Source organism: Xenopus laevis, chromosome 2L (assembly GCF_017654675.1).
Source record: "Xenopus laevis strain J_2021 chromosome 2L, Xenopus_laevis_v10.1, whole genome shotgun sequence".
NCBI lineage: Eukaryota > Metazoa > Chordata > Amphibia > Anura > Pipidae > Xenopus > Xenopus laevis.
Genome location: NC_054373.1, coordinates 113,487,285 through 113,502,388, shown reverse-complemented (window position 1 = coordinate 113,502,388; position 15,104 = coordinate 113,487,285). Strand labels below are relative to the sequence as shown.

General features: G+C 38.2%; 1 protein-coding gene across 3 annotated transcripts in view; it reads right to left on the bottom strand.

Annotated features, from left to right (window-relative positions):
• Nucleotides 1-15,104, bottom strand: part of edar.L (ectodysplasin A receptor L homeolog) — a 67,424-nt gene that overhangs the window by 22,873 nt on the left and 29,447 nt on the right. Inside the window, exons 1-3 of one of the 3 annotated variants that reach the window (XM_018244825.2) lie at nucleotides 9,568-9,663; nucleotides 2,169-2,239; nucleotides 22-144 (exon numbers count right to left, since the gene is read on the bottom strand). In XM_018244825.2, coding sequence (XP_018100314.1) covers nucleotides 22-144; nucleotides 2,169-2,239; nucleotides 9,568-9,622 — 249 coding nt within the window. In that variant the 5' untranslated portion in view covers nucleotides 9,623-9,663. 3 annotated transcript variants of the gene reach the window in all.

The window sequence follows — 15,104 nt, the reverse complement described above, 5'->3', positions numbered from 1 at the left end:
GATCAGGTTTACGTTTCTTACCATATAAGGTTCTTCACCAGGCTCACATTCAGGGCAGCTTTGGCACATTCCAGTTGTCTGATTATAATATTCATTTTCACCACAGTTACCATAATCTGCATGCACAGAGCACAACAGAGACACCTAGAGAAAGAACCACTTATCAGTTACAATGAACCAGCATGGACTTGCATTTCTACATTCAATGAAATGAATTGTGTGATCTTTATTACTGGCAAGATAAACAAATCCGTTTTTGTTTAAGAAAGCATGCAATACACTGTCTAATCCTTTCCGCTGGGTGCTGTAGAAATGTTCTAATATATTCATTGTTCTAACCTCTGAAGACTATATAAAGCTTTAGAAGGACTTGTGCAGTTGTCATTGCTTAGTAAAGCATAAGGTTTTTTAGTTAGGCTTTTCTTAAATATACTCCATGCTGATAATCCCTCAAAGATTTTGCTGTTAAGCGAATTGTAATTATTTCTGCCATATATAAATTATAATCAGGAAAAGTTCAAGTTAATCTGTTATCTGACAAGTGCTACACCATTTTCTCCCAACTGACTCTTATATTTACTGTGTTGTGGGAAGCTAGATACAGATTGCATGCAAGGCTTTTTTCCTCAATGTGCAATGTCTACTGAAAAACTGAAATATGAAGTTTTGTTCCAAAGCAGGTGCAGAAACAATAGGAAGTGCACAAAAAAGAGAGAGATGAATCTATGAGAGCAGTTGGATTAAATGGGCCCTCTTCAACTTTTTTATTGGTTATTGGTTGCTTTTATGTAATTCTGTATATTCAATGTATAAACCCTTTTTTTACCCTACTGACACTGGATTGGATATTCACATGCTTAGGCTGACATATATATCAGTATTCATATATAAAATAATGGGATCTGCTTTCAATTGATCATTTGGGACATGGAGGGACTATTGTTTTTGTAATATGAATACCAATACTGTCATCCTAAATTTATGGGACACTGCCTCTATTTCGATTCAATGTATCAAAAAGTGTTACTTTTCCCATTACATTTAAACGATCCCTATGATATGCATACTATATTTGTTGATTTTCTGAAGCAGGCTCCCTCCTTTATACTAGGGAAGTGCTTCTCTCCTTTTTATGCATGATTCCTATTTCAGGTTTCAGTAACTATTTAAAAGACTTCAGCTGCCTTGGAACCCAACTTTCTGGGGAAGCCACAAATGAAAGACTGCCTTGGAGAATAAAACTGCATTTTTATTAGTTGTGAGTCCCAAACTAGCTCAGCTTTGGAGCACTCCCATTAGCTTCATTCAGAAGTAATTGGTCTATTATAGATACTCATCAGGACCATATGTACCAAAATAGTTAGATGATGGCATTTCCATTTCTCAGAAAGAGCCTGGAGAATGTCAAACTAAAATTTTTTTCTTTTTATCCTATGTTATTCTGAAGTACTAATTCCTTTTACATTAACATTGTGTACATTGAAGATTGGGTAGTTTTGCTTTTTTATCTAGGCTGAGTTTGCCATTCTAAGGCTAATATCACTACAGGCTTATTCTTGGCCTGTGGATAAATGCCAGCTGTGAATCAACCCTTATGCCCTGATCAACCTACCCTTATGCCTGCACCTACCCTTATGCCTGCACCTGAAGTCACTGTGTCAGCCTGGGTGCAGGCACACAGAGTGGATGCGCCTAAACACATTAATGTGCAAAATTAACCTTGTGTGGTCACAGCTTAAGCCTCTCACAGCAATATGAGGTTAATAGACAATGAAAAGAAAGAGTCAGTTTCCAGGACTCATTGCATGCCTTTTGGATGATCTAGCTTTTCGACTACACAAAAAGCCATATGGAAGGTGCATAACTGATAAGCTTCATTGTGGTTAGTGTACATTGATAATTAAATTATTCAAATAAAGTATGGAGTACTGATCTATAACACCATTCCTGGTATTTAAATAGAATGAATGTAGCATCTTCAAGAACCATTTCTTCATAATTTACCTGACTTTCAAACAGATCTTTTGCAATCTATGTCTATATAGTGAGTGTAGAGAGTATGAGTTCATATTATATGTAATTCTGTCATTTAGTCTTGCGAAGTCTCAGAAACCATAAATGCTACATGGGTTTATTTTATTATTTTAATTAGCACACAAGATAATTACCATTAGGAAGCGGAATATATGGGTCCATTTTCTGTCACCTGGTTGGTTCATGCTTTTCTGGGGGGTTGTACCTGGGGGGAAAGCATATTGAGGTTTGATTTCCAGGAAAACATGAAATATTATGAACATTATGAAGATTATCTAAAGGAGACTGCAGAGAATGTGCTGCAGATGAAAAGGTTAAATGGTGCCAGAGGCTTCCTGACTCTTTTGCAATGCGGTTTAAAATTGTTAACATTGTACCCTGAGCTGGTGCTCCTCTTCAGTGCAAAACACACCAGCCCAGAGTACCTCCTACAGGATCGCTGTGCTTTGTAGTACACTTACTTCCCCTATTTCCCTTTCAGCGGAAAATACAGCGATATGACCAACAAATTGGTACCCCAAGGAATGTGGTTTTCCTTGTCCTTTAAAAGGGTGCCAACTGTGAAAAATGGGTGCAGATATTTGCTAGTGAAACATATGCACATCATGCAAGATAAAATAATATTGGAGCGCTACTGAAGTAAGCCGCTTGGATGAGTTGTAAAACATTTTCAAGATCACTAAGAGCTGTGAAACATTTTCAAGATTATTCTCAAGTCTATAGTTAAATCTATAGACTTCATTATTAGATACTGCATATCATGTCCTGAATGAATGAAAACTGCCAAACAATAGGGCTCATGTACATCCGCATTCATCCATTCCGAGTGCTGCTGTGCCTATAGAGGCAGGGGTATCCTGGAGCTACTGCCACCTCCTACATCAATAAGTGCAGCACACTTGCGCCTAAGGAATCAGGCACAGACATCACTTGCACTGGAATTCTGCAAATTCTGCAATTGCATCTGATTTGTGAAGAAATGCATGCACAGTTGCATTAATTTTAACAAATTGGATACAGTTGTTCCAGGCACAGTGCATCAAGCACAACTGCATCAAGTGCAACTGCATCAAGCGCACTGCCGTTTCAGACTGCAATGATGCTGGAATTCTGGGAATGAAAAGATACATTGTGGAAAAAAACATTGTGATTGGCCTTAAAACTGCACTTTGCTTACTGCAGTTGGGGCATGAACATACATGTGCCCTTATGTATATCATATTCCATCCTATCAGTTTCACAATATGCTCTTGGACAATATCAATTCTACTTCATCAAGTTAAATTTCTTTTCCAAACTTATTGCTTCCAGCATTTTCTCGTCCCTTGTTGGCCTGACTTTTACTGCCACTACAAATAATTCAGTTGTTCCCTCTAACATTCAAACCTTATACATATTTAATATATCACTCAATATAATCCTGCCAGAAACTTAGGTCTGTAGTTCTGCCCCTGCAAATAAAGGTCTGTCTATCAATCTGTAAAATATCAGGAAGTATATTATTTACACAAATTCTGGCATAATTCCCTACTCAGCTTTTCAACAGGTGATATTTAATAATTATGAGTATTGTGTCTGTAATGAAAGCATATAATCTGCGTATAGAAAAACAATTGTATCTTTGAATTGTCATACTAATTAGCAGTGCTGCTCACAGAACAACTGTCTTCAATTGTGACCTCTTTATACAGAAAAGCCACAGCAGGAAATAGTGGTTCAGCGAGGACATCCCCAGGGCATTAGCTTGATCCCAGGTGCACATCAGAGGTGCTTCAGTATTTAGCAATCGCTACCCACGCGTCTAGTCACCCCGTAGTATAGTAACTCCTCTTCTACTGCCTGCAGCCTTCCTGTTATTTCATATTTTGAAATGTCAGTTTTCAGGAAAGTTCTAGAAGCACTGTATGTATGTGAATCTATTGGGGGGGGGGGCTATGGGATGTTCATGGGTACTTTGTTATATACCTGGTCTGTCCTTTCTCACAATAAGTAGTTTTGATGTTATACAGCTATTGTGACATACTTAGGTATATATTTATCAAAGAGTGAAGTTAGAAATTGCCACAGTCCACTAGAGTGAAATCCTGCCACTCTCCATTCATTTTTATGGGATTTTGAAAGGCGTATTTATCAAAGGATTCCTCTCCTGGAAAGCCTCAAAGGACCAGCGTAGTGGCAATGTAAGAGGGTAAGGCCTTTTCTCAGAATTGACAGAGTTATCCAAAGGTGCTAAACTTTTCAGTGGGCATGATTATACTGAGCAGACCCCAACCGGCAGCCATGGCTCAGTTATGGAACTATAATGTTCAGTGGCTGTTGAGTTGTGCTGGGAGTTGTAGTTTATGTACAAAGGTCAGCTTGAAGAATAGGGGTTCTCTGTCAACAGACTGACTCATTTTTGACATGCTCAGACAACAGTCAGATTGTGTTTTAGATATAAAATTAAGATCAGAGGAATAAGCGGCTATTGAGTCTGAGCAGTGATCTGATGTGGGTAAATTCTTTGGAGAATTCTAACTTTCTCTGAGGCATTGCATTTGATTTTTTTTCCAAGTTATGACACATGCAGATTATTTATAAGAACCTATAACACAGAAACACTTGTTCAGAATCAAGGTGGATGTATTTTGCTTTTAGAGCAGGCATACTGTTATAGATCCTAGATACAAAGATACTAGTCCTGACCTATACAATGCAGTATATTCCCATGGGCCCTGCATATTGCCAGCCTAAAGAAATGTAGTAGGTGCTAACACCCTGTATTAATTATCCAGTAGTTTCAGAATATTTCAGAAATCCTTTCTAGCAAGAACTGATACATTCTTGTGTGCTGATGGACAATTCTCAGCCCACTGTAAGAAAAACATTTTAATTATCATTTAATTAAAACAAACTGCAGACATATCTATGAATAATATTGACATATCAATAATATCGGCTCACTAGTACTTTTATACATGAGCAGTTATTCGGTTGAAAAGATCTTTATTGATTGAAGATTGGAGTAGAACTGATAAATGAAAACCTTGCCGGCCAATAGGCAGTGGCAGAGGCCACACTTCTCCCTCTCAGTTAAGTGAGTATTTCTTCCCAAGGGGAAAAAAAGCCAGTTGATAGCAGTTTATCCACCCCCATAAAGCTGGCCATAGACGGAAAGTTAAAGTTGCGTGACAATTCGTTTCGCGCAATTTTCGGACCGTGTGTAGATTGTCCCAACATTTTTTGTGCCATGGTGATCGTCGTTTAGTCGATCTCACAGGTTAGAAGATTTCTGTCGGCTAATTATAATATCTCTGCATGTATTGCCGATCTGATGATATCAATTGGTGACTGTTACTACTATTTGTCGGACGTAACTTTAATATGATTTCTTTCATAGCCAGAACATTGTCTGATTTGTACTTTTACTACTGTATTTCATCTGAATGGTTAGTTGCAGGTCAGACGATTGTTCCATGCGATTGTTCGTACGATATGAGGCTAAAATCTGTACATCTATGGCCAGCCTAAGACTGAATTAATGCAGTCCTGTTGGAATTAGACGGGGCGTAACATGCTTTAGCCTTGTTTACAGTGTATCTGTGAGTGTGTGATAGGGACCTTATATTATACATGCTGCACGAATCTTAGCACCTTTATATAGAGTAGCCCACTGTAAAATGAACAGCTCCATATTATTTGTTGTACTTGGGAAAGCACATATCTTCCAGAGGAAATATATTTATGTAACAGAACCCATCCCGAGAGCAGAAACCAAGATAATGCATTGTTTAAGGTTTAAACAAGAACATGAACAACAATGCAGCTTTAAAGAGAGAATGGAGAGAAGTTATTGATACAAGCACTAAGCTGTATCTTGGCAATTAAGGAGGGAAGAATATCCCAGAAGCAGAAGATGACCAGAACCAGTGGAACAACATAAGAGTGATAAATACACATAGGGGCACATTTACTAAGGGTCGAATATCGAGGGTTAATAAACCCTCGAATTCGACCATCAAAGTAAAATCCTACGAATTTGAATATAGAATTCGAAGGATTTACCGCAAATCCACGATCGATCAATCAAAGGAAAAAAAAAATCGAACAATTTGAAGGATTTTAATCAATCGATCGAAGGATTTTTCTTCAATCAAAAAAACCTTAGAAAGTGGTGGGGAAGATCCCCATATGCTAACATTGTACCTCGGTAGGTTTAAACTGTCGAAGTATGTAGTTGAAGTTTTTTTTAAAGAGACAGTACTTCGACTATCGAATGGTCGAATAGTGGAACAATTTTTACTTCAAATAGTTTGAATCGAAGTCGTAGTCGAAGGTCGTAGTAGCCTATTCAATGGTCGAAGTACCCAAAAAAATACTTTGAAATTCGAAGTTTTTTTACTTCGAATCCTTCACTCGAGCTTAGTAAATGTACCCCATAGTGATAAAAACACAGAATAGCCTTTCATGGGATGTGGGTAGATCTATATCTCAAATGCATTTACAAAATATAGATAAAAAGAAACTTTAATGGTTTAAAACAAAAATGTAATCATTTCTATGGCACATTTTAACCTGCTATAAATCCCTATTCACCTGTCACTGCTTCTTATGGACATGTAAGGGAAACACTCTGTCTATGGCAGACCTTGCAGTGAAAAGAGATAACAGCTCACATTCTCTATGGGAACTATTGGCATAAGGCATTTCAGCCACTGTTGCTTTTGGGTCTGAGCACTGCAGCAGTCAGAACATGCCGTGTGTTATTATTGCTAATGCTAGATGGACCAATTGGCTCTTTCTTTTTTGCTGTCAAATTTTGGGCAAGATCCAATTCAGTGAGAAAAATGTTTATCAAGTGGAAAGACATGGACGTGATTCAATTTGAGATGCAATTCAATTCAGAAAAACGTATCTCCCAGTTTATCACGCAAAAACTTCAAGTCTATGGGAAAAAACTGGAACTGAATTTGGAGAAAGTTTTTTCTCCTCAAATAGAATCTCGTCCATGAGTTTTCATGTGATAAACCAAGAGATAATTTTTTCTCACTTAATTGAGTAGCCCTTTGTGTGAAAAAAACTTGGCAATTTCCAACTGATTTGTATGATCAACATTCTGGGGCCGATTCACTAAATTCGAGTGAAGGATTTGAAGTAAAAAAACTTCGAATTTCGAAGTATTTTTTGGGCTACTTCGACCATCGAATGGGCTACTTCGACCTTCAACTACGACTTAGAAGGATTCTAAGTAAAAATCGTTCGACTATTCGACCATTTGATAGTACTGTCTCTTTAAAAAAAAACTTCGACCCCTTGTTCGCCATCTAAAAGCTACCGAAGTCAATGTTAGCCTATGGGGAAGGTCCCCATAGGCTTGCCTAACTTTTTTTGATCGAAGGATATTCTTCGATCGTTGGATTTAAATCCTTAGAATCGTTCGATTCGAAGGATTTAATTGTTCGATCGAAGGAATAATCCTTCGATCGTACGATCGCAGTATTTGCGCTAAATCCTTCGACTTCAACATTCGAAGTCGAAGGATTTCAATTCCTAGTCGAATATCGAGGGTTAATTAACCCTCGATATTCGACCCTTAGTGAATCAGCCCCTCCATGTGTTGGACTCTATCGAAATGTGGCCTTCAATTAGGAAAACAACAAATTACTGGGAACTATATAATATAATGTGGCACCTTTGCTACAGGTCTAGTAATCCATAGCAAGCAGTTAGCAGGTAGCCTTTGTTGTTCAGCTGAAAACAAACATATGATTGGTTAGTGTTGGTTTTAAGAACAGAGTACCTTTTATTATACTACCCTTTTACAGGTGCAGAATATTCAGGGGTCTAATATAGAGGCTGCAGGCCCTGTGGCTGCTGGGGAAGGCAGATATATAGGTGGCTTATTGATAGTTGTGGTTGATGTGCAATGTTTTCATATGTGTATGAAACATATTACCTTCTTCAAGGTTTGTAGAGATAAGGGGTGTTTGGGGCTATATAGATTGAGCATTTGATTACCTTTCATTTCATTAGAACAATAGATTTCCCAATATAAAGCCAAGGGAACTAATTAAATGCAAAGTACACCCTGCTCAGGAAACAATGTGTTTGGAATTAAAAGTGCATTCTTGGCTGCGTCCAATACTAATAAATGAGATAATGTTGCCTGTGTCAGAATCTAAAGGTGGCCATACACGGGCCGATAAAAGCTGCCGACAGACCGTTTCAGCAGCTTATTGGCCCATGTATGGGGCCCCCCGACGGGCTTCCCGATTGAGATCTGGCCAAAAGTCGGCCAGATCTCGATCGGATGGGGTGAAAAATCCCATCGGATTGCGGCCGCATCTATTCGTTGATGCAGTCCCGCGATCCAACCGCCCATTACTATTCATTAAGATCCGATCATTGGGCCCTAGGGCCCCCGATCGGATCAGCCCGATATTGCCCACCTCAAGGTGGGCATCTCGGGGAGAGATCCGCTCTTTTGGCGACATCGCCAAATGAGTGGATCTCTCCATGTATGGCCACCTCATGGTGTACTGTAGACTCTCTGGCAACACAGAGATGCGAGGCAGAAGAAGATCTATGTATTTATACTGTCCACTGTGGGCAGCAGGCATGTCACATATAGTGCTGTGGCCTTTCATTTACTGTGAACTATAACTTCCAGATTCATTCAACAGCTTTTACAGTTTGGGTGAAGCTGGGAGGTTCAATTGACAATATTTGCAATGCAATCACAACAGGCAGACAAAAGAGGCAATTTTTTTTATCAGGATAAACATTTAAAATAATATCGGACTACTTCACCAGTTTGTCTACAATTAAAGGGGAACTATTTGCAGCATTTTATTGGGTATCAGATAGCTGAAAGTGATTCGTTTGTAGCTTAGACCATTTTATACTAGAGAGAATACAGCTTACAGAACAAAGGTAAGCAGGTCATGAGATACATTTCATATCCACAAATGAAAATGATTAATTTAAGCTGACATACTATTCTGTATACATACACACAGTTTCTTTCAAGTAGAAGTGCTTGCATTGTGTTTCTTATCAGCTCTGCTGGGTTCAGCCATCTTTTATACATTGTCTAAATATATCCCACCCACCCTGATTCAGGGGTGGGTTAGATAATACACATTACATAAAACTACCAAAATGGTACCAAACAGCAGACTCAGTGAGCATTATGTGTATAAGCATGTAGGGCATTTTCATATCCTAGAATTCCTGGCCTTAAAGTGTTATCAACCAACCTTGTGTGCTTTATTGCACGTCTCACTTTTGTGGTCAAAGATGTGACAGAAGGTGGGTGATATAACATGGCTAAAAAGAAACACATTCAATCCATCCCTTAATGCCAAACATTAACTAAACTCTATTTTAAATGTCTAAACATCTGCTAGTTAACTAATAGAAGCGTTGTGAGAGCTGTAGTTCTGCTGGCCTACTGTCACGCTCTCTATGCAACGCATGACTGAAATATTCCTGTAAATCTCTAAATACTAATCCAGACAGGCAGGCTTTTATGCTGGGCACAACGATACTTACACAAATAATTTAAGGAGCAGATGCAAATATCCAGGGCAGTCAGCAGCTCAGGCATTTATCCAGTGAGGGCAATACAGTTTGAGATTTAACATTAGAATCATCTTCCTTTTATTCTCTCTGCTCACTGGTGAGGTGAGGGATGTGGGAGCCCTGCCTACTTTCCACCCACAATGTAAAAAAGGGTTCTGGAAGTTCTGAATGAAGCACACAAAGGTCTTTGAGAAAAGTAGCTCAATAATACAACCTACAATTAATTTGGTGTTTAGGTAACCATGTGTCCTTAACGTGTTACACTACTGGAAACCATTCCCTTAGGGGGGGAAACTGGCATATCAGCAACATCATTACAGTTTATTGTGGTTTCATTGAGGTTGACTTCACAGCCTGCTTCATACACTGTATATGACTTCCTGCAATTAATACCTTTTAAACAATTAATACAAAAAAATACAAAAGCAATGATTTAAAAGGAAGGCTTAGATAGATAGATAGATAGATAGATAGATAGATAGATAGATAGATAGATAGATAGATAGATGCAATATATTTATGGCTCTATACCCCTTGGTAGGCTTGGACTGAGATTTAAAATAGGCCCTGGCATTGGAAGATGATTTTAAAGGGAGTAAAATGTAAAAGACCTACCAAAGTGATTGTTTAGTGGAATACATCCAACAGCAGAATCCACACACATTTATAATTTAAAGGCACCATACATTGCAGAGCAAAACTAATATTAATATTATGCACAACATAAGTTATATATGAATTTATAGAGGAACACAGGATCTGAATACTTCTGGAAATGCTTTGTTAATTAGCACAGAATGTACAGCAAAGTTGCCTCTTCAGAAGTGATGTTCAATATAGGATTTACAAAAGTTGCTTAGTGGTCTTTTGCATATCACTGCTGAGGTGCTCTAAATGTGTCAGCTTGTCCCTCACCTTTGTAAAATACACTTCCCCGGTGTCATTTATCAATAGACCATCATTGCTTTATTTTCCACCCTACACTATAACAGTCCTGCTTATGATGATGATCAAGATTAGATTATTGCTAAAGTAGGTAAGAACCCAATCCCAAGTGTGAAAAATTAGGGCAGCAGTACCAATCTGTAATCTGTATACTTATAACACGCTTAGCATTGAGACCTATTGTATATATCCCAGCAACCAATGATTATTTGTGAATATAACATTGAGTACCAGGGGCGTAACTACAGAGGAAGCAGACTCTGTAGCTGCAGTAGGGCCCAGGACATATAGGGCCCCATGAGACCCAAATAATGAGGCAGAGAGGGCAATCTCTTCATATGTTGGGGCCCTAAAATAAATTTGCTGTGGGCCCAGTAACATCTAGCTACTCCATTGTTGAGTACCCTACTACAGGAAACTATATTGAATGTAAGCTCTTAGGATACCAGAAAACTAGGCCAAGGAAATCTCCAAGCAGAAGAAATCCTGGTGGTGTTTTTCAGCATAAAGCAAAATCTATTTTCGTTCCAAAATATATTTCACATTATAAAAATCCCCCCCTCCCCACATTTAAGTAAACTGAAGAGATTGTCAATAACATGGTGACTGTACCAATAGGAAAACTGCTTATGCTGACAATGAATACAATGTGACCTGCTTTGACACTAGAGGTCTGGTGTTTTGCCTCCATTAGTGCAATGTATAAAAAACTCAATTCCAGACTATGTCTGTTTGAAATCCAGATGTAATGTAAAATAAAAAAAAATACGTTGCTTCTGCAATTCTAATTATCGTCAGGGTTTGGAGAAATAGCCTTTATTAACTTTTGTTGAAATGAGTGAAAATGCTAATTAGTTCTTAGCACAGGTGGTGGGACCTTTGAGGAAATAATACACAAGATGGGCATGTCTGGGGATGTCTTAACTGAAAATGCTTTTAAGAGTGGCTTTATCTACAAAGGAGGACTGAATACTGGAGGCATTGTGTGCCCCTGTGCCACTGTTGATTCATATATAGTATGTTATATAGAAATACAATTGTACATTTTAAATAATGTCAAGGTTTCTGCAGCTGAACATAAATTGTGGGGCTCCTGTATGAATGAAACACTAAGGGGCCTATTTATCCCCTTAAATAAATTTCTATTTGTAGGGGGTTTTTTTCACGCAAGAAAAAAACATGTCTAGAAACTGTGAATTTGAGTATACGCGAGAATATTCTTCAGAACCTGGAATAGTCAGCATGTATTAACGAAAAAGCCAAGAAAAGTCATCAGAAAAAAACTCACAAGTAAACACTGGCAAGGTTCAATAGAAGTCAATGTGAATAAAATGCGAGCTGGAATAAGCTGTCGTGTTTTTTTCTGAAGCTAGCATTTGAGGAAAAAGTTGCAAGTGTTTTATGGTTTTTTTTATTTCCCTCAACCTCAAAAAATTATAAATAGCCCCCCCCCCCTAAAATGGCATCCACACACAAATCAGCAATACTGTATACAGCTAGCTTGGTCTCTCTTGTGTTTGCCCATGTCAAGCCTAGATTTACAAGTATGGGACCTGTTACCCCGAATGCCTAGGACTTGGGGTTTACCGGATAAGGGATCCAAATCTGTAATTTGAATCTTCATATTTTAAGTCTACTAAAACATTATTTAAACAACCAATATGATTGTTTTGCCTCCTTTTATTATTAAAGAGAAATCATATTTCCATGAATGTCTTTATTGTTAAAAGTATGATAATCAATGACTTTCTGAAACTAATAATATGCTAATTTAGGGTCAAACTGCTGGCAAGTGAACTTAATCTAACTTTCCTTACTGATTAGGATTACTGATTTAGCTGCACCATGAGCAAATAGAATTCCTCCAATCTACTGTTTTTGTTACAGCCACTGTCAAAAGCACATCAAGTGCTTTCTGTATTGGGGGTAGGAAGTTGGTATTTAGTTCCACCCGTTAGTTATTTCTAATGATTTTCTTGACTTGAACTATGTCATTAAAAATTCTGTTCATATGGATTTATGCTTGTGATTGTCAGATATTAGGTTTTAATTAGAGAGGCCATCATTTTGGCCCCATTCTTAGATAATGTGATAGAGATAATTAACCTTTGCCATCACCTTGTGTTTCTCAAGCTAGCTGGGGAGGAGTTTATCATCCAAGGGATTTAAATTGGAAGGAGAAGCTGATGAAATGCCTTAATTTCATCTCACAACGGTTCTATGGTGTGATCAGGTTAGAATAAAATTTTGACTGTGTAAGAATTGGTGGCTATACTTATTCCAGTTTACCTTATCCACAAAACAGTGATGGTTTGTCAGGAAACAGACAATGCTTATCAAAACTGGCAATGTTTTATTATACGGAGCATTTCCAATAAAACATGAGGATTCTCTAAAGCAGTGTTCTCCAAACAGTGGCTCAGGAGCAACATGTTGCTCACCAACCCTTTGGATGTTGCTCCCAGTGGTTTCAAAGCAGGTGATTATTCTTGAATTCCAGACTTGGAGGAAGGTTTTGGTTGTATAAAAACCAAGGGTAGTACTTAAAAGAGCCTCCTGTAGGCTGCCAGTCCATATAGGGGCTACCAAATAGCCAATAACAGCCCTATTTGGTACCCCCCCAGAAACATGTTTTATGCTTTTGTTGCTCTCCACATCCGCTTATATTTGTGTCTTAAGGGTAAAAAAAGGTTGGGGATCCCTGCTCTAAAGGAATGGCTGAATGTACAGTAGTATATATATTTTGCTACGCCAGTTAGTCACAAGTGCCACTAGGTGGCAGCAATAAAGCACTAACAGCAAGGAGACAATTCTCTTTACTGCACAAAGTACCTTTTTTGGATATTTTATTAGGTGGTTTAAAAGACAAAGCATTTATTGGCATGGGAGAGTAAATTACCAACAAAGCTGTTGTGATTAATAGAGCGTAGCAGGCTTCATTAGTTTTCTCTAATGAAACCTAAGGCAGTGCAAATGTTTATCAGCCGTGAGGGACTGGAAGTGAGCAAAGACACTTCTCATATTCAGTTCTGCAGCCTTTATACTTATACTATACTTTATACTATACATTTGCCATCACAATTGAGAAAAAAACCTTATTGTTCTACAATATATGAGGCAGGAATCAAGTAACACGTTAACTGGCTAAGCAGGCCATCATTACTGGGGGTGTTGCAGCCCAGATGGTATAGTCTGATTAAGTCTGCAAGCCACGAGAGATGTCTGATTGTAAATATAGGCAGTCATTTAATAAGGGGGCATAGTGGCTGATTAATAACAACCAATTAGCAGGGTTTTGAAAATGAGACAACGTAGTGTTTTTATTATATTACCCTTATTGAATCAATTTATGCAGGGTACATGAAACAGGCTGTAGGGGGCACAATGCAAATCTGGGTTGCAAAGGATAACTGATTTTGCCTTCAATGCCCATGTATGCACCAGTGAACAATAGTATTGCCTGGTCTAAAAATCTGCAACAAATGCCCTGGACATTAACTTAGTTCCACCGACCTGTTAGTTTTGGGTGGCACAACTGCTTTTTTATCTTTAGGTACCTTGCCTCTATCAAGATATGCTTCACTCAGGTATTATAGTAACCTTAATTTAAAGAGAGAGTATAAACCATAAATAAAGCAAAATTATAGAGTCAGGATTTTACTTTGGGTTTCCCAACATTTACATACAGGGACTCTCCAGAGCAAGTCTCTCCTCGCACCAGCACATATGGATACTGTTGCAAAAGGAGGGGGAGTTTTATAATTACTCTCTGATTGATCCACCCATGCTCACTATTAGTATATCCTGAACCCCCCCCCACTTTTTTTGTGTTATTTTTAGTGACGGTGGAAAAACCTGCATTGCAACAGTAGCAACATTTCTTGCCAGAGCTGGTACAGTCTCACCGCTGTCTCTTAGTGGAAAAACATGTAATTGCAATTCAAAGATTTTGGAGAATTTAGGGATCACATACTCAACTTTGTTCTCGTGGCAGCAAATTAAACCTGAGAATCACGTTTGCAACCAGCCATTGTGTAGTACTTTAGGAGAACATTTCACACTTTATTCAAGGAGATTAACGGGACTCAACCTAAACAGCATGAGAAAGTCCTTGTTCTTCCTTACATATATTTAGGACATCATTGGCCATAACTGACATCTACTTGCGTATCTTAGACATTTTACCCAGGAAACTTGTTACACATTATTTTACCAGTATGGCACCGGGCTCACTAAGGCACAGTTGCATATTTCACACCATATTTACATACTGAAGACAGAACAGAAACATCTACAGATAAAAACAGTTGGGTGATGATAAAGCAAAGAATATAGGTAATGGGTTAACAAGCAACCTCATAAACTGTCTTGACTGAAAGTGCTGCCAGTTATGTCTATTAAGCTATACCTTTAACCTCAGCCTCTTATGGAGATCAGAATCAATACACATTTACATAGGAATTAAAAACCTTTTCTTTTTCTGAAATTTTAGAAATATACACACAAGAAGCAGATGAAATCAGTGTAACTCAGGGTGAGTTTGCCCATTGCCCTATATATTC